This window comes from Dermochelys coriacea, chromosome 18 (genome assembly GCF_009764565.3).
Source record: "Dermochelys coriacea isolate rDerCor1 chromosome 18, rDerCor1.pri.v4, whole genome shotgun sequence".
NCBI classification, from domain to species: domain Eukaryota; kingdom Metazoa; phylum Chordata; order Testudines; family Dermochelyidae; genus Dermochelys; species Dermochelys coriacea.
The window spans coordinates 12,868,222-12,894,832 of record NC_050085.1 but is presented as its reverse complement, the minus strand read 5'-3'; the positions used below and the strand labels follow the sequence as shown (position 1 = coordinate 12,894,832).

The 26,611-nt window shown below is 43.7% G+C and overlaps 2 protein-coding genes across 9 annotated transcripts in view; one reads left to right on the top strand and one right to left on the bottom strand.

The window, feature by feature from the left end:
- The window catches only part of PIK3CD (phosphatidylinositol-4,5-bisphosphate 3-kinase catalytic subunit delta), a 72,097-nt gene extending 53,913 nt beyond the window's left edge, over positions 1-18,184 (top strand). For 4 of the 5 annotated variants that reach the window (XM_043499821.1, XM_038377165.2, XM_038377166.2 and 1 more), the window contains 8 exons: positions 1,681-1,859; positions 2,083-2,192; positions 2,940-3,018; positions 4,073-4,240; positions 5,113-5,236; positions 7,107-7,252; positions 8,551-8,683; positions 9,561-11,103. In XM_043499821.1, coding sequence (XP_043355756.1) covers positions 1,681-1,859; positions 2,083-2,192; positions 2,940-3,018; positions 4,073-4,240; positions 5,113-5,236; positions 7,107-7,252; positions 8,551-8,683; positions 9,561-9,698 — 1,077 coding nt within the window. In that variant the 3' untranslated portion in view covers positions 9,699-11,103. Of the gene's footprint in view, positions 1-1,680; positions 1,860-2,082; positions 2,193-2,939; positions 3,019-4,072; positions 4,241-5,112; positions 5,237-7,106; positions 7,253-8,550; positions 8,684-9,560; positions 11,104-11,574; positions 11,580-18,171 lie in introns of those variants that run through there. The other variant, XR_006276312.1, reaches the window with a different exon arrangement.
- The window catches only part of CLSTN1 (calsyntenin 1), a 68,496-nt gene continuing 53,121 nt past the window's right edge, over positions 11,237-26,611 (bottom strand). For 2 of the 4 annotated variants that reach the window (XM_038377171.2, XM_038377170.1), the window contains 9 exons: positions 24,886-24,936; positions 23,354-23,511; positions 22,168-22,316; positions 20,312-20,538; positions 19,686-19,856; positions 19,345-19,490; positions 17,414-17,549; positions 15,011-15,195; positions 11,237-13,676 (listed from right to left, as the gene is read on the bottom strand). In XM_038377171.2, the coding sequence (XP_038233099.1) occupies positions 13,482-13,676; positions 15,011-15,195; positions 17,414-17,549; positions 19,345-19,490; positions 19,686-19,856; positions 20,312-20,538; positions 22,168-22,316; positions 23,354-23,511; positions 24,886-24,936 (1,418 nt within the window). In that variant the 3' untranslated portion in view covers positions 11,237-13,481. The remainder of the gene's footprint in view (positions 13,677-15,010; positions 15,196-17,413; positions 17,550-19,344; positions 19,491-19,685; positions 19,857-20,311; positions 20,539-22,167; positions 22,317-23,353; positions 23,512-24,885; positions 24,937-26,611) is intronic. The other 2 variants (XM_038377173.2, XM_038377172.2) reach the window with 1 other exon arrangement.

Here is a 26,611-nt window from a genome sequence, read left to right as displayed (position 1 = left end):
CAGAATTGCACACAGTATTCCAGATGAGGTCTCACCAGTGCCTTGTATAATGGGACTAACGCTTCCTTGTCTCCACTGGAAATACCTCACCTGATGTGTCCTAGGACTGCATTAGCCTTTTTCGCAGCTGCATCACCCTGGCGGCTCTCTGGCTTATAGTCATCTTGTGATCAACAAATACACCCGGGTTTTCTCCTTCTCTGTCACTTACAACTGCTACTTCCCCAGCCTGGAGCCCATTGTATTAGGCACTGTGCAGACACTGAGCAAAAGGATGGTCCCTGCCCCCAGGGACTTAGTCTGTATAACTGACTAACGTCAGACTGACAGCGATAATTCTTTTCTTTATGGGGCGACCCAGAGTTCCCCTTCATGTGCAGTTTTGCTCACATCCTTTCCCACCACACACACAATCTGAGGTTTAGAAGTGAAGCTGCACTCCTTCCAGCTGGGTTGGTCCAGAATGGATAGGACTTTTTGCAGACCAGCAGTACAGTGCAATGCAATGTTCACTAGTGGGGACTGAGTCCGATCTCCTGTGCCAGTTCCTGGTTCTGCTGTTGTCTCACTGTCTGATTTATGTCATGACTTTCTGCACTTCACTTTCCCCAGGTTGGGATTATTTAAGCACTTGAGAAATCTGGGTTTCAGTCATTGGCTGACAGGGGCTGTAAAAGTGCAAAGCATTATCTGTGACTGTTAGACACGGCTGTCCCAGGAGTGGGCATGTGACTGTGATATCCGGGGCATAGGCCAAATCCAAGATGTGATTGAAAATCACTTACCACTCTGGTGACCCACGGCATAAACTTCAGTTCCTGAGAGGCGCTTGCGCACAGCCAGAAGCCCTCAGATATACTGCAGGATAAAGACATGTTAAATTCCCCGCCCCCGCAGCGGGTTTGGTAACTTCCCCTCAGCAGAGAGCGATGGGGCACTACCCTCTTGGCTGGTGCTCTGATGAAGCTCCATTGTTCAGTTCATGGTGAACACAGAATTGTTTGTTTGTTTTAAATTCTGGATGAAATGTTAGTGCTTATGAGAGAGGAAGGAGGGTGCAGGGGCACGAGCCTAGGACTTGGGAGACCTGGATTCAAGTGACCTCAGGCAAGCCACTTAGCTTTGCTGTGCCTCAGTACCCCATCTGTAACATGGGGATAATAGCACTGCCGTCCCTCTGGGGCTGAGCTGTGGGTCAATATGCTAAAGACTGTGAGGTGCTCAGGTACTATGGTGATGGGCCATGGAAGTACCTTAGATAAAGAGGAAGAGATAAATTAGAAGGATCCATAGGATTGTCAGCAGAACTAGCCAATGCACGTCAATCTTGATCCACAGCACATGTGTTGTTCCAGTCCTGGGACCCCTACCAGCTCTGCCAGTGCACTTCATAGCTAACCCGCAGCCCCCTCTCTTATTGCAGTAGTCTTGGGCCTCTACACTAACCCGCTATTTCAGGACTGAGTCCCTCCCTTGTTTTGCCAACATAAGCTCACTCCTGACCTGCAGACTGTCCTGCTATTCAAGTTCTGGACTTCCCTCGGGCAGCCAGCCCCAAACATGCGGTGTGTAGCCAGCCTTCGCTACGGGGAGACAAGAATGAAGCCAGCAGCATGTTCCCATGTAGCCCTATAAGCAGGGTTTCTTACTTTTTTAATTTTTTTCCTCTGTCTGTGTCAGGGGGAAGCACTTAATAAAATGAAAGCCTTGAATGACTTCATTAAAGTGAGCTCTCAGAAGGTCACCAAACCACAAGCCAAGGAGATGATGCACGTGTGCATGAAGCAGGAGACGTATCTCGAGGCACTTTCCAATCTCCAGTGCCCCCTGAAACCCACCACTATTCTTGCTGAAGTTTGGTAAGGAGGATTGGTGCTCCATGCCCTTAACTGCCATGTGGTTTTTGCATTACTGTTTGGTGGAAGAGCCTAGGTCACTGGCTTTCCTGATCTCTCCCTCCCCGCCATGCTAGTCACTTGTCTGTTAAGAGCATTTGCAGCTGGTTTTGCATATGAGGCTCCACTCCCCATGTCTGAGCGGGACGAGACCCTGACTGACAAAAGGTTTCTTCCCTTTCTCTAGTGTGGATCAATGCACTTTTATGGACTCCAAGATGAAGCCATTGTGGATTGTGTTTAATAATGAAGAAAACGATGGAGAGGGAGTGGGCATCATTTTCAAAAATGGAGACGGTAAGTTCTCTGAGTTCTGTACCTCTGATTGCCAGGGAGCATTAATAGATATAAAACATTAACATGCAGTAAATGGTCTGGGGCTTGGTCTCTGAACCGTGTATCATTGTTAGGTAAGGAGACTGAGGCTTTGACACCAGGATTTCCGATGGAGATCTAACAGGCTCCTATCTAAAGAGTCACCAGGCACAGCTCTGTCATTCAGCCTTTCTTATAGCTCTGTAGCCCCAGTTGCTGTAAAGAATGAGGCTGGAGCTGCGCAGGAACCCTAGGTTCTCATAGCAGGAGTCACTACTGGGAATGGAGAAGGAGTGCTGGGACTGGAAGAGCTTTCAGGTACTCCTATCCCAGCCTCTGCCACTAGGAGTCGCTGTAGCAAGGGGGTTCCCTTCATAGTGCATTTTGGCTCACTGAGGCTCAGTGATACCTGTGTTCAGAGAGAGGCTTTCTGAAATGCCCCAGACAAAGCCATGGGAACAGAGCCAGTGGCAAAATGAAATGCAATAGACAAACCTGTCCCGCTCCGGGGAGAGGGAAGGCATCTAACACTGCCAGGCCCAATTGCGGTGACAGTGGGGAACTCTGCTGAATGCAGGTGCCTCCTAGTGGTCAGCTATAGAAAGTGAGAAATACGGCAAACGCATCTTCCATATCCCTCTGCTCTCAAGAGAGCATTTGCTGAAGCTGAGCAGGAGGGGGGGAAATGAGAGAAGTAGAACTCTGTCTTCATTTGCAACATCTGACCAGATCTCCGTCAGGACATGCTGACTCTGCAGATGATCCAGCTGATGGACGTACTGTGGAAGCAGGAGGGTTTGGACCTGAGGTGAGTCACTTGTGCTGTGGCAGTGGTAGTTTGCATTTGGACTGAATCACTTTGTCAGTCGTCCTATATTGCCCTACCAGGGAAAGACCGAGACACAGCCTGTGTGCCCAAGTCTGTGTGGAGTGGGTTGTTTCAGAGGGAGGTAAGAGCAGAGGTATGATTGGGCGAGGGAGAAAGAACTTAAATGTCTGATATTGCAGCTGAAATCACAGTAGACGTGGGCTGATTGGGTCACAGCTGAGCCTAGACGGAAGCAGTGGGGCTGCTCTTATACATGAAACCAGCTGCTAGCCCTATTTAGGGGGCTAATGAGGGAGGGTGGATGGAGGAGGCAGAAGAACTGCAGCTCCTGCTCCCCTCCTACTTACCCCAAGAACCAAAGGGAACTCCTCCAGCTCCGTGTCCCATCACTTCTTTCCATCATTACTACAGTTATCAGCTCTGACGTTCAGCATCGGCATGAGTAGTGGTCGGAGTAGGGCACAGAAAGTTAGGCTGCCTCAGCTTTATTTGAAGCTCTGCCACTGCGTTGTGGTGAAGCATTGGGCAAGTCACCCTGCTTCTTTGTACCTCCCTGTGCCCTTGCCCATCTTTAAAATTGGGCAGGGGGGCATGTGTAATGAAACTGACTGGCCTCCCAGGAGGGTTATGACAAGGCCTAGTGGATGTCTGTAACGTGCTTAAAGAGGCTCAGAGTAAAAGTGCTAGACCAGGGCAAAATATTTATTGTTTAACCTGGGCCTTCAGGTGAGCACCTCTTTCTTCTGTACACTCGGTCCTCCAAGGTGCCACCTGCCCTCAGCTCACTTGGGAGGCATTGGAAGTCGAGGCGCTTGGCACCTTTGTACACTGATGCTTGTTACTGGGTGAGTACCCTTGGGATTTGCAGAGGTCCCTGGTTGCCGTGTGTGAAGTTTAGGTGAAGTCCCCGCTCCCGCCCCCGGATTTATCCCAGCAAATTCCGTTTGTAAAGTGAAGGATGGGGAATCCCAAAGAAAAGCCAAGCCAACGCTGTGCGAGGTCTCACTGGAAGGGGTTTCTCTCATCTCTGCAGGATGACCCCTTACGGCTGCCTCTCTACAGGCGACAAAACAGGGCTGATCGAAGTCGTCATGCACTCAGACACCATTGCCAACATCCAGCTGAACAAGAGCAACATGGCAGCCACTGCAGCCTTCAACAAGGATGCGCTGCTGAACTGGCTAAAATCCAAGAACCCAGGGTAGGTGGTACTGTGCTCACTGCAGCTTCAGGCTTCCTTTAGCTGGAGACGCATTTTGGTGCTTTGCCCTATTGTCCCCTCCCCTCTTAGATTCCTTCTGATTTCCAAGCCATCCAGGAACAATTGGGAGTGCATGCTGCATCTCTGGGCTACAGCTTCATTCTCATGCCTGTGTCCTTCCCCGATACACCAGCAAGCATCCCATGTGTCCAGCTGGGTCTTGGAAATGTTCCAGGGCAGGACAAAGTTCACCACTCCCTTTGGATACAAGAAGCTTTTTTCAGGTTCACCCCCAGACTGGGGGGCTGAGAGGTGCTGAGCTCAGCATCCACAGCTTTATTGGGAATCATGGATGCTCATTACCAATTGGATCAGGCTCTTGATGCACTAAGGGCCTGCATCTTCCCCGTTTTGTAGAATCCTGATACTTCTTAAGGGATATAAATGAGAGGGCCAGATTGATGGCCCTGCAGGCTTGGAGTTCTCTATCACTTGCAGTGAGAGGCAGTAACAGTGCTTCCCTATTCCCCAAATCCACCCTGCCTGTCCCAGACCCGCAGGAACCACCACTAGGGATGAGTGGGGTTGTTCAGTCCCCAGGGCCCCTCCAGTCCTGTGAAGCCAACTGATTTGGTTAAGACTGAGCAGGAGGGCCATCCACCCTTCCCTGATGGAGGAGGGACAAGAAGAGTCCCTGGTGAAGGACCTTACAGAAAATACAGGATTGGTAGTTTGTGTATATGTCACACCAGGTTCAGCAAGTTTACACGGGAGAGGGGATATGAGAGTGAGAGTCCTAGGGTAAAGTATTTGTATTCGAAGTACAACCTTCTGTTTGGGTTTAGACTCACCTTTGTTTCTGTCCCCCGCAGTGAAGCGCTAGAACAAGCCATAGAGGAGTTCACTCTTTCCTGCGCTGGGTACTGTGTGGCAACATACGTGCTGGGCATTGGGGACCGGCACAGTGACAACATCATGATCCGGGAAACTGGCCAGGTACGGAGCATTCGCTGGCACTGGAGATCTCATTGCTGCCGTTTGTATCTTTCGCCATACGTGTGTGCATGCGACTCGGAGAGGAATAGAAACATCTCAGTTGGTTTCTTCGCTATCTTCAGACCAGATAGTGTGGGAGCTGCTAAGGTCCAGATAAAGGCCCCAGACCTTCCACCCCAACAGTAGAAAACGGAAAAATTCTCACTAGTTCTGCCCCTTTGCGTGGCCAAAACAAGACTTGACTCACAGGCGATTATATAGCTTCAGAATATATTTGCCCTTCTTTCTTGCGTGCCTTGATCAGCTGTGAAATAGTTCAGGACAGTGGAAATGTCAGTATTTATTAGGCTAGTGTTAACCACTTCGTAATGACTAGGGTGCAATTCACACTTCACAGCTATTGTTTGAGGTTGTCTGCAGACTCAGGCAGAGATCATTTACGCTGGCTTCCCGTTTTGAAACTTTACTTTGCTATTACAAAGACTAGAGGCTTTAAAGGAAAGCTGAGGTCCCAAAGAAGGTAGTTACCTGTGCTGTAATTTCACTTCCCTGGGATTTTTAATGACCATTGGGGTTTCAGGTCTCATCTTGAAGCTTATATGGTGTCTTTCACTTCCATTATTTCAGAGGCTGCAGGCAAAACTAGGAAGGGGAAACCCCTTTTGCCAACAGGGACAGTCTTGTGGGAAGGGGTGGAAGTCCCATCTCTTGTTCAGTCTAGTTTGAAATGAGCCAAAGCCATAGGAAACAGCCATGTACTGGCTTATGGGAGATGAACTAGAAAGAGGCCCAGTAGATTGCTAGGTGCTATAGTCCTGTTTGAATTGCTGTCTGATATTAGTGAGCAAGCTATCAGCTGCTGAGCTCTGAAATTCAGAGCTGTGGAAAATACGTGGCTCTGTCTGCACTTTCTTCATGCAACACCCCCTGGATCCCTGCTTCACCTTACTGTTTTAGGTGCCTGGGGTGGGACAAGTGCTGTCCTGGAAATAAGCACAGTTAGTGTTGTGATGAAAGACCTTATAAAAACCTAGAGATGCCTTTGCTCTGTGAATGCAGCAGGAAGGGGGCTAACTTCGCACTCTGCATCTATGGGGCTCAAGAAAGCTCTGGAGAGCTGCTGCTGAGGATTTCTTTCTGCTTGACAGAAATGACATGGAGGCTTAGGAATATGCACAGCTTGTGACAATCCACTTTTTGCCACTGGAGTGTGCTTGGAACCCTTTGAACAGCAGCATTGATTTGTTTATTTCAGGGTTTAGAGCAGCCTTGCAACCTGGTCATGAAAAACCTGTACTCACCTAGAGAGCTCTATCTTAAAAACAAAAAACAGCTTCACCGGCATGTGTAGAGTTTTGCAGCTATCTCCAGCGGGGCATCAGCCATCCAGCCATAATGTAGGAATCAAAATTGTCCTTCTGGAATGAATCATTGGCTCATCTAGTTTGCTATGCTGCCTCCGGCAATGACCTATTCCTGAGGCTTTAGAAGAACATAAAAATTCCCCATGTGTATCAAGTGCTGCAGGGGTAAGAATCCTTCCTGACCCAGCCAGCATTTACCAGTAATGTGTCCATGCATAAGTTAACACGTGTCCTATAAAGTAAGTACTTCCCCTACTATCCATGGACTGACATGCAAAAGGTGGCCTAGTGTTTCCCATGAGACTGTGTGTGATTGCTTTGGAATAGAATCCTGAGTAGAGTACAGATGCCAGGCAGCCACTGGGGCCTGATCATTTTGAGTAAGTTTTTTTTTTTTATTTCACTTGGAGAGATAAAGCATATTCTCATATGGAGAAGTGCAAGAGAATTTAATCGGCAGAAAACACACACATCCCGCTAATAAATCTTTTCTCTCTTAATTCCAGCTGTTTCACATTGATTTTGGCCACTTCTTGGGGAACTTCAAGACCAAATTTGGCATTAACAGAGAACGCGTTCCTTTTATCTTAACCTACGACTTTGTGCATGTGATCCAGCAAGGGAAAACTAACAACAGTGAGAAGTTTGAAAGGTAAGCTCCACTGATCTGACTCGGGCTTTAGCAAAATGTTTTGGGGTGGATGTGTCAGTTTGTAGAATCACTTCATCAAACAGTTGCCTCCAGGTGCACACTAACAGTTTTGGATACAGAGCAACAAGGTGGGTGAGGTAGTATCTCTTATTTGGTGAGAGACAGACAAGCTTTTGAGCTTACACAGCACTCTTCCTCAAGTCTGGAAAATGTGTTGTCACATCTAAATACAAAGTGGAACAGATTGTTTAGCATAACTAGTTAACACAGGTTTCAAGGGACCATTCAGCGTGAAGTGGCCTGTTACCACCTCTACAGTTAAGAAGGGGCAGATATAGATGTGTTGTTCTAAACTGTAAATCCAGTCTCTCTATTCAGTCCATGATTTTTAGTCTCTAGCAAATTTAAGTTCCCAGACTCGCCTTCTGAAGGTGTTGTGCAGGTTTCCTTTGAGGATGAGGCCTGCTAGTTTTGTGAAAAGTGTTCACCCCCACATAACAGGGTGTTTTTGACTTTTATCGTTATTCAGTGAGTTCATTTGAGAGTGCAGTGATGGTCTGGTTTTACCCCAGAATTGTTGCTGGAGCATTTAGTGCACTGGATGAGGTATACCACGTTGCAATAGGCATGCATAGGGCCTATGGACCTTGAAAGGTGTGGTGTGCGAAGTATTGATCATCATAGCAGTGGAGAAATGTCTCCAGCTTTTTGCATCTGTTTTGCTACAACACTTCCTCAACAAGCAATTTAAATTTAGGGTGAGAGAATGTATTTGAGTTCAAAATGATCGAGGCTACCCCTTAGCACTTGCTTGAGCTGACAAACCCTTGGAGATTATCCACTGGTATGAGTGGCTGTTTCTAAGCTAATACATTTTTTAGAAGATTTGGTTACAGGGCACACTAGAGAAGTGGCTTTCCCCTGCAGGAGCTCTAGCATCAAATACTCGTGTCATAAGAATTGGCTTCACTCGAGTCTCTGTCCATACCCCCATAAACACAGACAGTTTGTATGCAAGAGAGACTCAGGTCTGGATTTGGGGCAGGGGCCAATGTGCCACTGACTAAACATACTATGAGCTACTGCCCTTATGCTTTAGCAAGAGCTGGAAAAGACATTCTTTTGGTAACAAGTGAAAGCATGGGCTAGTCGAAAAACATTTGCCCAGCTGTTGGAACACCTTGCGTTCAACATAGAGGAGGTGAAGCTTCAGCTTGGCCATGTTTTCATGGCTGTAGTCGTACTTTAGTTGGGCTGCCTGTCTCACTTCCTCTTTTGCCCCTTCTCTTCCTGCACAGATTCAGGGATTACTGTGAAAAAGCCTACATGATCCTGAGGTGCCATGGTCTTCTCTTCCTGCATTTGTTTGCACTGATGAAAGCGGCTGGCTTGCCAGAACTCAGCTGCTCTAAAGACAGTCAGTATCTCAAGGTGAGGCTGGGGGGGACTAATGGTAAGGAGTGGAGTTAAATTGCTCCTTTCAAGTTTCAAAAGCAATGAGTAGATATTCCAGCAGGCAGGAGCCAGCTGTCAGATAGCCAGCACCAGCTCCTAATTGATGCTGTTGCTCATACTATTTAGGAAAAAGAAAAGGAGTACTTGTGGCACCTTAGAGACTAACAAATTTATTAGAGCATAAGCTTTCGTGAGCTACAGCTCACTTCATCGGATGCATTGAGCTGTAGCTCACGAAAGCTTATGCTCTAATAAATTTGTTAGTCTCTAAGGTGCCACAAGTACTCCTTTTCTTTTTGCGAATACAGACTAACACGGCTGCTACTCTGAATACTATTTAGGGTTTCTCACTCAATTCTATGAGCTGAGAATCTTGTTCGTTTAAATAAAATCTCCAGCAATGCAGACTACAAAAAGTCCAAACTAAACTCATTATCTCTCAATTAAAAACCAACCGCTTGCTTGAGTTTTTTTTTTTTTTTTTTTTTTGAAAAGTTGGCAATATTACCTGCTGCCATGCTGGTCTTCCTTGCCTCCTGTTGCAGCCAGGTAAAGAATCAGCTGCAGGGAGGCAGGCACAGCACTGAGTGTGTTCGGCTCTCCTAGCTACCACCTTCTGTTCCCACTGTCCCTTTAAAGTGCTAAAAACCTGGTTTCCTGCAGCTGGATGAAATGGGGTTGTGGTTTAAGCTAGTGTTTAAAGGATTATTTTCCCAGCTCCACTATGAAAATAGGATTTAGTTGACTTTCTTAGAGAGCAGCCTGCATCAAACAAAGGTGGTGGGGGGTTTGTTTGTTTCTCTGGCAGTTGAGTGGGCAGGGCCACACACTAATTTCTGCCTCTTTCCTTCAGGATTCTCTAGCTTTAGGGAAAACAGATGAGGAGGCATTGAAGCACTTCAGACTCAAATTTAATGAAGCCCTGCGAGAGAGCTGGAAAACCAAGGTGAACTGGTTGGCACACAATGTCTCCAAAGATAATAGACAGTAGAGCAACCAAATTAGCCCTTGTGTGGTCCAGGTGAATATAACAGCAGTAGCCACTAGACAGTTGCATAAAGACTGCTGAATGTTGCCATGTTGAAGATCAGCACCTGTACCTCTACAGATCAAGTGTTTGCGAAGAGTCTACATAACCAACAGCTGCATAATCCCATTCTAGATCTCTAGGGCAGAAGGGGGACAGCATCAGGCAATAAGATTACTGTACACACTGAAAGGTAGGTGCATATGAAGCTTGCAGTCCATCATTTAAGGGTAGAGGTGAGGCTGTTGTGCTAGTTCAGTACATTCCTCACCCACTGCTCATTTTTAGGGATGTGGAGCTGTGCTCAGAGAGGCTGTAATTTGGCCAGTGGCATGGCAGCTTTTTAAAGCCAGACTAGAATAGCACTAGCAGTGCACAATGGAGAGAAGATAGCATGTTGGTGCATCTAAACTTCAGTCTCTCTAATCACAGTGGAAGGTGCTACTAGGCAATACTTTTCCTAGTTGAAGATTTCACCAGCTTACCTCCACCCTTTCAGGGATCTATTTTAATAAAGCATCACAAGATGGTATACCTGTTTCTAGACAGTCGGAAGATAATGTTACCAAGCGCTAACTATGCAGTAGTTGGGAAACATCACCATAGATCCACCTTCAGCCTGGCTTGTTGACGAAGGAGAGAAGGGTGGTGCCACCTCACCCACTGAAGGTAGAAGATGCACTGTCCATATACAGGGTGATGCTAGTGGCGAGAATCAGGAAAGTTGCACCTTCAGTTGATGTGGTGATACAATATTTTGAAGCATTTTTGTTTACATTAGCTCAGACCCTGCTCTAGTTTTATAAGGGTATGAAGCAGCACATTAGTTGCATCTATTTTGTTTTTAAGAGTGCAATAGATAGCAGGTGTACACCACACCGAACGAGCAGGCACTAAGAGAGCTTACTTTCTAATCAGTCTACAATGGCGTCATGGCAGTCTTGCAGAATTCACCTTATCTGCAATGAATAAAAAAAAACATAGGTTTTTTTTTCCCCCCCTCACTTCAGTTGTGGAATAACTGCAAAATCATAGCCTATATCTGGTAAGCAAAGATCCAGTCTCTAAAGTTAAAGCAAACGTATCTAACATCATGGTTTCAGTCTCTTTTGTAAATAAGTCCAAGACAAGTTGCATTCTTTTTAAAGTGATGGAATTACCTTTTACTTTGATACTTATTTATTTAGAGAGTTATTCATGACTTCTTATTGGGTACGTGCCCTCTGAAAAAATGAATTTATTTTTTTAAGCCATGTTATGGTTCTGGCACAAGAGAATGTTTACATGATGATTGATTTTTTCAGTTACCTTCAATCTGTGATTTTAGATGCACTTTTGGTAAGTCTAAAAATAAAATGTTTAAGTTGTACACTAGTCCTGGCAAAATCATTCCCTCACTTGAGGCATTAAAGTCAAATTGTAGCCACTTCAGGCAAAACATGGATAGTTAGTTATCACTTGACTCATCAACTTTGTACCATTCAGAAAGCATAGCAAACAGATTTTAGAACCAGAAATTTATTGTAGCTTAGACTTTTTGGACTGACTTATTACCAATATACAGATCTGAAAAGTTACATCCACACTGGCTACAGACTGCATCAGAAAGTTTTCAGCCTTAGCATTCAATCATGATCAGTTTTAGTCTAAAATACAGCAGCTACAGTATATGGAAGAATAAGTCTTCTACACATTGACATTAACACAGGACAACTGTCAGACATAAGTTAAAAGTTCCCCAGTTTACTTAAAACTAGCAGTTATGTTACCACATAAAAGTCATCAAACCCATTTCCCCATTTTAGAAATCTAAAATTTTACATTAAAAAACAGTAAGTAGATTGTGTGGGTTCTCTCCCCTGCTTTCAGGTCCATCATTATTGTAAAAGGCACTCCAGAGTCAAGCTTTACCCCAGATAAACCCACATAGGTCCTGTTTTACACACTGGGAGGCAAGAATAGGTCTGCTCTGAAAAGATAGAAGTAGCTGGGTCTACTTTTCCTTCAGCTGGTCCCACCCATTGCTGTCTGCCCTTCCCCCCAACCCTCACCTTTATACCTGCTTAAGGAACAACTGGAAACTATTCAACATTTGCCACTACTGGGGTGGAAGCTGAGCCACTAACCTGTTTTAATCCGTGTACACCAACAGATTACATGCAATATCAAAATCTGGAACTCTGCTACCATGAGTGAATGGAGTTCTAATTTCACATTGCAAGCAAATCAAATGACCTTTTAACCCACCTCCAAATGTCAAATTGAATAAGCAGATATACATAAGCTCTGAATAGGACCAAAAGTGTTAAACAGAGAACAAGACCTGCCTTACGAAAAATCTAGCACTCACCACCATGGGGTCATAACTTACTTTTCGTACCGTTCAGCCATTCCTTTAAGTAAGTAGTCCTTTGCACTTCCAAGGTAGAGGTCTTTGATCAGAAAATCAGCCTGCCATGTCTTGGAACAATAATCTTAACTCAATTTACAAGGTTCACTGGTTGGATAATATACGCCATAATTTCATCAGCAGAAAAACAGATTTACTAAGTGTAAACAAAAGGTTTAAATACACCAACAGTCCAGATTACTGTACAAGGAGCTACAGGGACTAAGCAAGAGTGTGTGTTGAATAGGAATGATGCCCACCCATGCCCTAAATTAGAAGAATTCACAACCCAAAAAATAAAATCCCTAGCTAGACTGGTAGCCAAGGTGCATGTGTACACAGGTCTCAGACTTTTTTCAGTTACCATTATTACAAACAACTGAATAACTTGCCCTGCCAACAATGCAACCAGCCCCACTCTAATTAACAGAGGCTCTGGTGAGAACACTCAGCATATCAATAGCAAACTTACTTGCTCTACATCCAGGCAGTATTTCTTCCTCTCAATTTAGTAATCCTTACACTGAAATAAGCGAAGGATCAAGACAAACTGTACAAGGCAGTACAGCTGAAATTCTGAAAACCTTTTACAGTTGGCAAGTTTGCCTGTTCTCTCCATAAAACAAAAAACGGGGAGGAGGGGAAGAGAGTAACAGCAGGGCTGGAGTGAACACAGCAGTCGAGGCCAATGACACTGCATTATTAATACATCTACACTAGATAGCTGTGTCTGTGCTCCTGCTGCAATAGTTATGTAACTTGTATTATTTCATGCTTCATGATTTTTACCTTAGCGTGTTTTAAACCCCAGGCCCTGTTTTCACTACCACAAATGACATAATTCAATATATTTACAAAATATTCAAAAAGAGTCATTCTACATATTAACCTCATTCTGCCACTTTACACATGCACTAGTTTGGGGGAAAAAAATTCACCAAGCTGAAATAGGCAACTTTACCCTTGGTCAACAAGTGACCTTTGTATCTTTCAGAAAGAATAAGTTGCATCAAGCCAAAGTTGTTTCACCAGGAGAAAAAAAAAAAGAAGTGTCCAGAAACTCATGTGCAATGGCTACACATCTGTAGAGTCACTTAGCTGAGATGACATGAAGAAAAAAGTGCAAGGTGGTTCCTCACATAGTGTAAAAAAAATCCAGTGACTGAGGGACAAGAGGTGTTAACTACGGTTCTAGAGACAGCGTTGGGAACTAGCCAATATAAACACAAATATTGGGATGTGTTGGTTGGCTCTACTGGCCAAAATGACTTTTTTACACCATGGATCCTTGGGAACAATGGAGAGGGTTACAGTGAAGTCTTCTAGAGCAGAAACAAAAACAAGGGGAACAGCTGGAATCAATAGCTGAGCGTAGAGTCATCCCATTCCAGCTGTTGCTGTCTGTTAACATTCTGTTGGTCCTCTTCCTGCTCCCCTTCCTCCTCCTCACTGCTTTCAGACTCTGCACTAGTGATATCATCTTCTTCCTCTCCATCTTCACTTTCTTCCTCCTCCTCCTCCTCCTCCTCACTGCTGTGCTGGTCCTCGTATGTCTGTCAGACACAAATTAGCCATTGACTTTTCTAGCTGCCTACAGGCTCCTATCCTTTTATATACTACCTTCATTGGGAATTGTGAATGCTCAGTATTCAGCTGGCTATTGTCAAAAGTAAAGTGGCTCTGAAGTAGTAGTTTGATTTCAGAAAGTTACTAGCCGCCAGTCTTGTCCCTGTTTAGTATAAATACATTCCCAAAGGTCATCCAGTGCTTTGAAGAGAGTACTACTGAAATAGGATCCTTTGGCGTGAACACAGCAGCAGCAGCAGCAGCAGCAGCAGCATTAGTGGTTTAAAGTGTCCCTGCTCTCCCCCCCCCCTTTTTTTTTTTTAATATCAAAAAGTATCAGAAGTTAACTGAAGTGGAAATGATCCTGATCCAAAAACTGTGTCAAACCAGGTGGACAGCAAGAATAACAAAGGAAAAAGCTGATGTGGTGGGGGTTTATTGTAAGGAATCTACTGAAGGAGCTAGTGATACTTTATTTACAGTCTGGCATAACACACAGGTACTTTTTGAGCAGTTTATTGCCACACCCAACAGATCACAAGAAACATGGCTGCTCCTCACACAACGTACAGTCAACCTGTGGCACTCTCTGCTAGAGGATTTTGTGGAGGCCAAGACTATACCAGAGTTCAAAAAAGAACCAGATAAGTGATGGACCTATCCTCCATGAAATGGCTATTAGCCAGAATGGGCAGGGATGCTGTCCCTAGCCTCTGTTTGCCAGAATGGGTGACGGGATGGATCGCTTGATTACCTGTTCTGTTCATTCCCTCTGGGGCACCTGGCACTGGCCACTGTTGGAGGACAAGATACTGGGCTAGATGGACCTTAGGTCTGACCCAGTAGGGCCGTTCTTACGTTCTCTTTCTGAGGAATGGATTCAAATTTTCCCTTTGGCATTAACTTGTTACAGCAGTACCCCCTTTCCAGATCTATCCTGCTCTGACAGTCATGCATGTTTGACAGATTGGAAAGCATTATCTGTAGGAAAGGACTAAGGGTTCCGTCTACTCTGCAAGAAAAGGTGTGATTGTATTACTAGTGGGCATACCTAGGCTAATTTTAATCTAGCTAGCACAGGTAACAGCAGTAGTGTGGACGTGGTGGCACAGGCTTCAGCACAGACCGGCAACAGTTACATACAAACGTTGCCAGCAGGCTTTCTGTTTGATTACTAGGCTGTGCTGAAGCCTGTGCAACCATGTCCACACTACTGCTGTTACATGTGCTTGCTAGCTTAAAGCTAGCCTAGGTATGCCCACCAGTAATACAATCACTCCATCAATTGCAATGTAACATAATCCTGCGACTCAAGCCTTACCTCCATAGGATTCACAGTAATGGTCAAGGCAGAGTCATCCCAATCCATCTCATTTTCCTTTCCAGTATCCTGGTCACGCATTGTTCTCTGATGTGCAGCTCGGATTCGGAACACACCCAGAATAATCATGAAAACCAGGAAACTGACACACACAACAATGACAACAGTAGCAGTACTTGGAACAACTGTGACAAGAAAGAAGGGATAATAATCATACTAATATACACAGTACTTACAATTTTTTTCAAATATTAACTCCATATTACAGATATGTAAACTGGCAAATTTATCCACAATCAGAGAATAAATCAGTAGGAAACCAAGGACAAAAACAGACGTTCCTGACTCCCAGTCCTCTGGTGAGACTGCTAAACTAGCAAGTTTCTTTATTGGTGGCACAGTCCAATGGGCTGGATTCACACCTTGCTCAGGTAAGAAGTGAGAAGACTTTGGTGCTATCAATCTAGTCTGATGAAGGAATGTTGACAAAATAAATGCAGTTTCACTAGGGTTGGCAGCATCTGCTCAGGAGCCAGAGGCATGCCAGTACTCACAGGGCTAAGACCAAGCTGCATGGCAGAACAGAACCAGGCCTATTATGCTCAACTAGCGCTTTTATATAGATGCTGAAATCAGTCAAACAAGGACTATGAGGAATAAGTATAATTGCATCAGTCTGAAAGAAGATCAGCCACCAATTAAAAACTTGCTATGAAGGCTCCTTTCTTCAAAGCTTATTGCTTTCCTCCCACATGCACTACTGGAACATTAAACAATTCACACCAAGATAAAACATAGTGGAGGAATGGCAGATTTCCTCAATGGAATAATGAGATAACTGGCTCCGTGGATGAGGGGAAAGCAGTGGACGTGTTATTCCTTGTTTTTAGCAAAGCTTTTGATACCGTCTCCCACAGTATTCTTGCCAGCAAGTTAAAGAAGTACGGCCTGGATGAATGGACTATAAGGTGGATAGAAAGCTGGCTAGATTGTCGGGCTCAATGGGTAGCGATCAATGGCTCCATGTCTAATTGGCAGCCAGTATCAAGTGGAGTGCCCTGAGGGTTGGTCCTGGGACTGGTTTTGTTCAATATCTTCATTAATGATCTGGAGGATGGCGTGGACTGCACCCCCAGCAAGTTTGCAGATGACACTAAACTGGGAGGAGAGGCAGATACGCTGGAGGGTAGGGATAGGATACAGAGGGACCTAGACAAATTAGAGGATTCGGCCAAAAGAAATCTGATGAGGTTCAACAAGGACAAGTGCAGAGTCCTGCACTTAGGACGGAAGAATCCCAGGCACCGCTACAAACTAGGGACCGAATGGCTAGGCAGGAGTTCTGCAGAAAAGGACCTAGGGGTTACAGCGGACGAGAAGCTGGATATGAGTCAACAGTGTGCCCTTGTTGCCAAGCAGGCCAATGGCATTTTGGGATGTATAAGTAGGGGCACTGCCAGCAGATCGAGGGACGTGATCGTTCACCTCTCTTCGACATTGGTGAGGCCTCATCTGGAGTACTCTGTCCAGTTTTGGGCCCCACACTACAAGAACGATGTGGAAAAATTGGAAAACGTCCAGCGGAGGGCAACAAAAATGATTAGAGGACTGGAACACATGACTTATGAAGAGAGGCTGAGGGAACTGGGATTGTTTAGTCTGCGGAAGAGAAGAATGAGGGGGGATTTGATAGCTGCTTTCAACTACCTGAAAGGGGGTTCCAAAGAGGATGGATCTAGACTGTTCTCAGTGGTACCGGATGACAGAACGAGGAGTAATGGTCTCAAGTTGCAGTGGGGGAGGTTTAGGTTGGATATTAGGAAAAACTTTTCACTAGGAGGGTGGTGAAACACTGGAATGCGTTACCTAGGGAGGTGGTGGAATCTCCTTCCTCAGAAGTTTTTAAAGTCAGGCTTGACAAAGCCCTGGCTGGGATGATTTAGTTGGGGATTGGTCCTGCTTTGAGCAGGGGTTGGACTAGATGACCTCCTGAGGTCCCTTCCAACCCTGATATTCTATGAATAAAAAGTCATACTGTTCAGAGAAATCCATGCCCCAGTTCTTGTATCTAGGTCCTTATACAGCACTCACTGCAGTTTTCTGTATTCCAAAATTACCAAGTCAGGAAGGGCTGGATTTTGTTTCTGTCATTAGATTGGCATTTTCTAGATCTCTAGCAGGCTGTTCCCTCTTGAGTGGAGAACAGAATAGGACTTTGCATTTTAGGGAGCGTTAAAGTTAATAGCTGTGTAGATTATTAGTTTAATTTGCTGGCTGTCTCTGGAAAGGAACGCCAAGAAACTCCAACCCTCTGCAGCAAGAAGCCACATAGTCGGGCCCCCAGTTTATTTAAAAAAAAAAAAAAAAAAAATCAATTGGAGTGAAGTGACTGATAGTCCTTACCTGAAAAGGGGTGAGGGTTAGCTAGGTTGTGACCAGAGAGGTCAACAAATGTATGATGCACTGGATGAACAAACTGTGGTTGCATAGCTATATGATTTGCATGGTCAACTGGGTTAGCTGTATGGATAACATTCACCTGAAAACAAAAAGGAAAAAAATAATGTAGGGAAATAAAGCAGCTTGTTTATGCACTTTGTTCAAGTAGATGGGATCCACTTCCTGTGTGTCAGTATCTATCCCCCCCAAAACAAAATACAACACATCACCAACCAGCACAGATCTGTCACAGGCCCACCCCCTATCCAACCTCCACTGACCGCTGCCCCATCCAACCACCCCCTGCTCTCTGTCCCCTGGAACCCCCTGCCCCTTATCCAACCCCCCTGCTCCATGCCCCCTTACCATGCTGCTCAGAGCAGCAGGAGCTCGCAGCCCCACCATCTGGCTGGAGCCAGCCATGCCGCCGTGCTGCCCGGCAGAAGCGGCAGGCCAGAGCACTGGCAACACAGCGAGCTGAGGCTGTGGAGGAGGAGGACAGCAGGGGAGGAGGCGGGGGGCTAGCCTCCCTGGCCAGGGGTTCAGGAGTTGGGCTGGACAGTCTCGCAGGCTGGATGTGGCCTGCGGGCCGTAGTTTGCCCACTTCTGGTGTAGGATCACCTTCAGTTGACAGCAATGGGTAAACAGCAGGTCACAGAAAACACTGAGAGACTCAGATTCTTTGGAACTCCAGAGACCATTTAAAAAAAAAAGTTTAACAGAAGTTCTGAAGAGCTGGTTCATTAAGTTAGGCTCAGCTACAAGTATATCACATTTCATGTTTTGGTGAGCTTCCCTTTCCTCTCCGCCAGTGCATTGCTAAGCGTATCCTTCTCTGTAATGGGGAGTAGTGACTAGACAGATATGGTGCATGGCCAGCTGCACAATAGGAAGAGGGGAAATACAGTAAATGACGAGGAAGCATTTCCAAAGACAGTATTTCCAGTTTGCTGAATTGTAGAGATCCTGGATCAAAGTTTACAGTACTCCCTCAAGAAGCATAGCCATGTTAGCTACTCATGCAATTTCTGCTCCTCGATGGGGAAAGGGAAGTGGGGTATGGTTATCAAATGCTGGCTAGTCAGACTTAACTGCACCGTCCTCACATAGGCTGATCTTTAAAAGTGCAACTTATGAAATTCAAGTTTACAACGGACAGATATACAGATATGCAACAATGGCTCTCAATACAACAGTAACTTCATATTGCAGCAAATATCAAGATCATCACTCAGAGGACCTATTGATGAATTTTGGTGTATATTTACACTGAGGGTTAGTTAATCTTGATGTTCACATCAACAGCAGGACTCATTAATTCATATTCTTCTATGAATACTATGTAGCTTTAAGCTCCCTTCCCAGTGTAAACATGGAGGGCAATAATTTTTATTTCAAGTAGTTCCTCCTGTCACTCAGGATTAGTCTTCCTGGTAACCTCTGTGTCATGCAAGCAAGACAGCAGTAAGCCCCATTGCAAGAAAAAAATAGTCATTTACAGAATCACAGAAATTAGAGTTGGAAAAGACTTCTCAAGTCCATTTCCTTAGGGCCAATGCAGCACCTGTTCCCAATAGTCCATTTTCTAGTGTCCCACCTCCCCATCCAGCCTCTTCCCCACTTACTCCCCTTAACTGCATTCCATATAGTAGGATACACATGGAGTCCCAACTCCATATGATCTGGTCTGTGCATCACTTGGAGTTGGAATCAGTGAAGGCAACTTTCAGATTGACAACCCATTAAAATATAGCCTAACACACCCTAGTCTACTCTGATGACATAATGTTTAGAAGGCAGCAATCCAACCAGTTACTGATCAATTTCTTGAAAGCATTAACTTTCATCTATGCAGGTTCTGACCACTTTCAAAGGGATGAGATTAGCTCACATACCTCCACTTTAAATTCATTGCTGACATAGCGACCATTAAGTTCAGAACAGACCAACTTGAACTTTCGGTCAAACAAGGAGACTGTGTGCCAGTTTCTGTAGCGTATCAAGTGCAAAACCTCCTCATAGCTGGCCATAGTATCAACACCTGGGAGGATAAAAAAAAACCCAGCTACTTGTCAGAACTATGGACTGGGGGTTTTGGGGTGGGGGAAGGAGATGGGACAGGAGAAAGTTTTCATTCACTTAAATATTTCACTTAGTAAGCACACAAATACACAGTTCCTGTTCTCATTTGCTTCAAACCCTTCCCAGCACAAGGCCAAAGGTGGCAACCCCTTACCTGTGATGATCATGCCAAGGTTGGAGCTGCTCATCTCAATGCCCTTCTGTTGTAACTGTGTCATGTCAACCTCGAGGCTTTCCTGCTCCTGATTTAGCTCCTCTCCTAGCACTGTGACCTCACATGTATCCAAGTTGTGCATGATTTCCTCTGATACCAAAGATTCTTGGACTGAAGGAGGACACGGAAGCCAAAGAAATAAGCAGAAAGGCCAAAGGCAAAGTGGAAGGAGCTATCGTAAGCAGCTATAATTCTTCCCTTCCGACTATGTATGATTATTTGGCCACGAAGAATGATCTACGTGTAAGACTGAATTCTCATTTAAGAAACCACACCCAAAAAGCATTCTCTCCCTTGGAGAAGAAACAGTCTAAGACTGTTCTCACTTCTGACTGAAGTTCTTCAGGCCCAGGGGAAAAACAGCATGCCCACCCTCTCACTCAGCTCTGCCTACCTACTCTCTTCCTGCTACATCAAAAAGACAGTATCATGAAGAATTTGACACCTACCCCCTCTGTTCTGTGTTACAGTGGGGATATCCACACAGGGAGGGCCATCCCCACACTGCAGAGAATTTGCAGGACGGGGACAGATTCCACAACCAGGTTAGTAATCAAGTCTATTACCTGTAGGATCCTCATCTCCATCTCCCTCTGGTTCCACCTCCCGAGTGATTGTGCTGATTATGCGAAGCTCAGGGAAGAGAGAAACTCCCTCTGGACACTCAAACTCTGAGGCAGAACGGGCAAAATGGTTGATGCCACTCAAGCTGATCTTGGGTTCCTCAGGCTGCAAGACCATTATATACCCATCCACAAAGGGAATGGCAATGCAGGCTTTTTCATTGAAACACCTACAAAAGATGTACAGTTAAACAGCCGGTGTAAGACAGGCTTAAAGGAGAGGCAGTTATGCACTGCAGTGGCAATTAAATAGTTAAAATTTTACAAAAAACATTTCAACCATTTAATTAAATCCATATAAATAAGCTCTGTCTCAGACCCAAGGGTCCTATAATAAATCCATCAATTGTTTTGGAAATGTAGAGCACCACTACCACACCCTCAAAGGGAACAATGTTAAAATGAATTTTTGCTCGTGGAGAACATTTTGCCCCATTTTCTGGGCTATGACTAACATCCACAGATTATGCCACTAGGTAAGGCTGCAATACTGGAGAATCCTCACAGTGCACACTTGCAATGATCACAACCAAGATTGCCCAACTAGGAAAAATAAAAATCAAACCAGACACTAAGGAAATAACTAACCAGAAATAAATTGAGTAGAAATATAAATAAGACTGGAAATGATGGGTGACATGCCTACTAACATGGCCTGGAGAACCTTGGTCATTAAAGTGGCCAAATGATGCCTTTTTGTTTCATGAAAATACAGATGGATTTAGATGCCTAACTACATAATGGGTCATGATTCACAATTTCATATGCTCTGATGCAAACCCAGGAGAAATTTTTTTGTGAAGATTTTTTACACCGGAGCATTCCAAGTTTTATTTTGGGATACTGAGTTCAAACCCAAAACTTGGGTAGAAAGCCAGGAAAATGCATACCCACTGAGAAACATCACATGAACTACTGTAAAGCAACAATGCCAAGACAAGAGCTCTGTTTAAGTGTCCAAACAGCATAGCAGTTCCTTTCAACAAACCATCTCATATAGATGCTTGTAGACAGCCACTAACTGAATCAATGGCCTACAGATTACCAGCGTACTCAGAAATATTGTGCATTCTTGTCACCATGAAAAGTCCTGAAGAATGACAATACATCCAAAATAGTCTTTTCTTAAGTTACCATTTTCCAGCCTGACTTTGGTCACCCCCCTCTGATCAGCGTTTTCAAAGTCATCTGAAACCAGTCTGGAGAAGATCTGACAGCAATGCTAACAAATATGCAATAGCTCAAGGCACTTAAGGCTGCTGTTCACAGCAAAAAGATTCTGTCCTAAAACACTATTCCAGAAACTTCACTTGACTTAAGCGGGAATTGCATGTGCCTAACACCTCTTTAAAAAAAAAAAAAAAAAAAAAAAGACCACTTGTTTAGGTGCCTAGATGCAGATTTAGGCACTTAAATTTGAACACTTTGGCCATAATCAGCATAAAATATTTTACTTTACATCTAGAACAACATTTATTGATCCCTGGATCAGATCCCCCAAAAATGTTACAATACCCACTGATATCTCATCAACAGTCCCAAGAAACAGATCAGGATTGTTATGTAACGTAACTAGTTTGGTTTTGGTAACTGTTCTAAGGGCTGATTCAAAGCCCACTGAAATCACTGGGAAGATTCCCTTTCACCTCAGTACTCAAGGCTCATGATCAAAGCCTTCACAAGTAAAGGTCTGCATTAGTGACCATGTTAATGGCACTGCACTAAAGAATTTTCTTGTTTATTTCTCCAAGTCCCCAATATCCTTATGTATAGACGCATTTTTCTGCACTAGGACATACTTGACATTGCTGGTGATTTTGAGCCTCCGGATTCCAGGTGTTGGGAACTGGCGGGAATTCAGGTAGGAAATATGCTGCATGGCTTTGTCAAACCTGTCAATATCATCCCCTTCCAAGGTCAATGTTGACTGGCTGGGATTCACATTAATCTGAAACCATTCCAAAGAGCAGAAGAAAAATGAAGGGAAAAAAAAAATAAAATAAAAAAAGAGATCCAAGTACCTATGTGCTAGAATAATTAAATCAAAAAGCTCAGCACTGCTTAAACTATTAAGCACTGAGATAATTAGCATTTGTATTCAAAGCAGAAAGAAGCATTAGTCACTGGCTTTACAACTCAGTTTAACTTCCCCAATTAGCCTAAAAGTTTAAGTCAAACATTTACAGTATTTCATTATCCAAGAAAAATTCCAGGAACTTGGAACTATGTTGTCACTCCAGTCATCTGAAAGAGATATAGCTAACAAGTCAGGAAAACGTAGCCTTGTTCTCACAGGCCTTGCTACTGAAATAAAATACCTACTCATAAATGAGATCTATTATGTTAAGTTGTTTTGTTAGGCTCCATACATGTAAAGCGCTTATGCATCCGTTTGCATTCTCAAAGGCCACTAGAGGCCAAGCCTACATTAGAAAACTTTTGCTGGTTTATTAATATATCACTAGGGGTGTGATTTTTTTAAAAACTGCATCTCTATACCACTAATAGTCTTAGTGAAAGGCAGCTATCCTAGCACAAAAATGCTTTAGCTGATATAGATTATTTCATTTGAGGAACTGGTATGAACTATACTGGGGAAAACACACTCTTGCTTTTATAAGCTGCATCTATAATATAGCTATTTGGAAAATCTTTACCAGGTCAAGTACTTGCTTTCTTAGGGCTAGAAAGTTAGGTTGACCAAATACATCACTCAGGGGTATGAAAAATTCACAGCCCAGAGCAATGTTTTAAGCCAACCCAAGCCCCACTGAAGACAGTGCTAGATCAACAGAAGAATTCTTCCATTGACCTGGTGACCAAACCTCTCAGAGAGGTGGATTTACTCCACCAACAGAAGAACCCTTCTGTACTACTGAAGTGGTGCTGCAGAGCCGTAGCTATGCCGCTGTATCATTTCTAGTATAGACAAACGCTTAGTAAATCACAGCAGGTGCATTTCACTTCATCCATATGCACATTTACCTTCATGCCTTTGCCAATGCCATCCGCAATTTGCAAATCTAATCCTTCCTTGCAGGTATAGAGGCAGTCTATCACCTTCTTGTTCTCCAGTTTACCAGACCGGATCATTAATCCGGCCAGATTGCCTCGGAAAAACTGAGCCATGTGGAGTTCGCCACCTTTATAAAGAGGGGGGGGGGGGAAATTTTATAGACCTTAAACCTTTTCATCATCAAATGTGCTTTATTTTACCATTATGTATTCACATGCAAGTTAGTTTATATCCATTCCAGGTATTAAACTTGTGATCATGTTCAAGCACAATGAAATAATTAAACAGTTCATCATGCATATGGCCCTCAAAACAGACACGTATGGCCATCCTGAACTGTGAAGCCGAAGCTAGTGTTTCCATCACAAATGTTACTTTTGCCTATACAGCGAGGTGGTGTACTTAAAGACGACCATAGATAGAGCTTATGAGCTCTTTGATGAGACTTTAACCCTAGTGCTGAAATGATATCTCCTATTTGTCATTAACACTAGAAAATCAGGACACATCTATCAGGATAGGAGAAAGTGCAACAAAGTACAATTTATGCTAAACCAAGAACCTGAAGTGTTGCATACATTTTAAACCAGAAGGGATAGTTATGATGATCCAGTCTGCCTGACACAGAGCACAGAATTTCACTTAGTAACTCTTATTTCAAGTTCATCATTGATTGAGCTAGAGTGCAGTTTCAGAAAAACATCCAATTGATAGAAAAATCCACTGCAGCCCTCAGTAAGTGGTTCCAATAGTTCCCCTCATTTAAAAAACGTTGCACCTCACTTCCAGACTGAATTTGTCTAGCTCCAACTTCCAGCCCTTGGATCTTGTTATGCTTTTGTTTGCCAAGTTAAAAGTAAGCTATTAAAAATCTTCTCATGTATGTACTTCTACGGTATTCAAGGCAGTTCCAGACCTTATGCGAACAGTAAGTACCTAAATGTATTCTCTTAGAAATATGTAGTAAATTAAATCTCAAACCAAGACATGAAACCCAGAGAACCGCTGAAACTATGTAGAACAATAAAACATTGCAATGTCAGCCAAATGGGAAGAAAAGTTGGTATTTATTTCTGTTGGCTCCAACTGGCATTTTTACAGACTTCTGGTCAAGTGAGTACTCACTAGGAATTCTAGGTTTTATCAAGACACACTGTCCTTTGGGTTACATATAAGATTTATGCAATGATATCTGAATAAAACTGGATGAAAAAAAAAAGTGTAGCTAATATTTTGTATTAATGGCTCATAATACACCACTTCACTGCAATCACAATGGTTTCAAGTTTGTACATGGATGTGCACTTATATGCAGTAAAAATAAAATCAGGAGGTGAAATACTGGAAATAATAGTACAATGAAGAAACAGCCCAGAAGCAGATTATGTGGGGGTGTCAATGGCCAAAATGCAATGCCTGCATTTCATGCTGTGTGTGAGATGAAGCAATGTCTTGGCTTAAAAATGAAATAAAAAAAAGTAGTGGAAAATACTCCAGCAACCTGCAGATGTTTCAGGCACAGTTTCATTGTCATTTTCATTTCCTGTATATTCTGTAGAAAAGCAAGACAAAGAATAGGGACAATGGGGAAGGGACCAAGTAGTGAGAGACTTGTAAGTTATTACACACACACACACACACACACACACACACACACACACACTTTCACGAAGCATATTCTGCTTATATCCCAACCAGCTCCTCACAACTGGTATGAATTTAATCAGTTTTAGCCTTGGACACAGAGTTGGATTTTCTTATATAAACCATTGCCAAACCCAGCAGCCAGCATACTTCATATTCTCATCTTCACAGGTATGATGGGGAGATTAAAGTCTATGTTAACAGATCTCCTAAGGAAAAAAGTATTATGGACAGATCAAAAGGAGCCATTACTGACCAATAATTCAGACCCAATTAATAATACTGCATATATTAATTGGCCAATTTTTGAAATTACAGCTTTTTAAAAGAGTAGTAGACTAAAAATGTTAAAGAGGATTTAGAAAGCATAGCTTTAAGGAGGGAAAAGTTTTAAAATCTTCTTTAAATAAACTGGGCTGCTCTCGATTATATATAAAGTTTGGTAAAGCAAACAATATTGCTCTCAGGTCAAGACCTTAAGCATTAGTTTCACTCTTGGCATAAATTCTTCTTTGACTGAGTTATAATAGTCTTAAAATAAGGTTTTAAATAGAATTCCCTGATAGACCCACAAGTCCTCGATTCCAAAGTTTTAGCATCCCCATTTCAAGTCCATTACTGGCAAGGCCATGATGGAAGCAGGAAGGAATGAAAGGATTATATAATGGTGCTAATGCACATCACTACAGGGAACCTCCATGTGGAGACCAAGGTAAAAATGATTAGAAGTGGGTTTGGATACAAGAGCCTATATCAAAGCCTTGGAGGATTCCAGACATTTAGCTGGCAAATTATTTCTGGTTTCCCCTGGCACACTGCAGTGCTCTGGAAGCTAGTTACTGCTCCACTTGCTGCTGCACTATAGCAAAACAAAAAGGGACAATCTGAAAGCCATCTATATAGCAATAAATGAAGTGAACTGGAACCTCACTAATTCACTTGTAATGATTGGGAGACTGGTTGCAAGTTAATGAATTTTACAAATGAGCAAGTATTGAAAAGGTAATAGGCCCCTCACAATACGTAATGCTTATTCTGACCACTTGACTGTCATTTTATCTTTCCAAGGCCTCAAATCTCAGAGAAAGTAGAGGCACCATAAGACTCTCCTTACTGCATGCTCTATGAATGTCCTATGCACTGTATGCAGATGCAACAGTTTGACATAAGCTTGCAGACCTATAGTAAAACGTCTATGATCTAATACTTGTTCTATTAAAAAAAGTATTGTTCTATTAGGTCAAGATTTTCTAGCTAGATCAGCAGTTTTACAACTTGTAAGTAATTTGATCAGTAAGCAAAATGCTTTAAAAAATTGCACTGAACTGAGCAGCCCACTGCAGTGCGTTGGTAATCTACTTCCAATGCTCCATGTTCACAGATTCATAGATACTAAGGTCAGAAGGGACCATTCTGATCTTCTAGTCCGACCTCCTGCACAACGCAGGCCACAGAATCTCACCCACCCACTCCTATGAAAAACCTCACCTATGTCTGAGCTATTGAAGTCCTTAAATCATGGTTTAAAGACTTCAAGGAGCAGAGAAGCCTCCCTCACGTCAACCATGCCCCATGCTACAGAG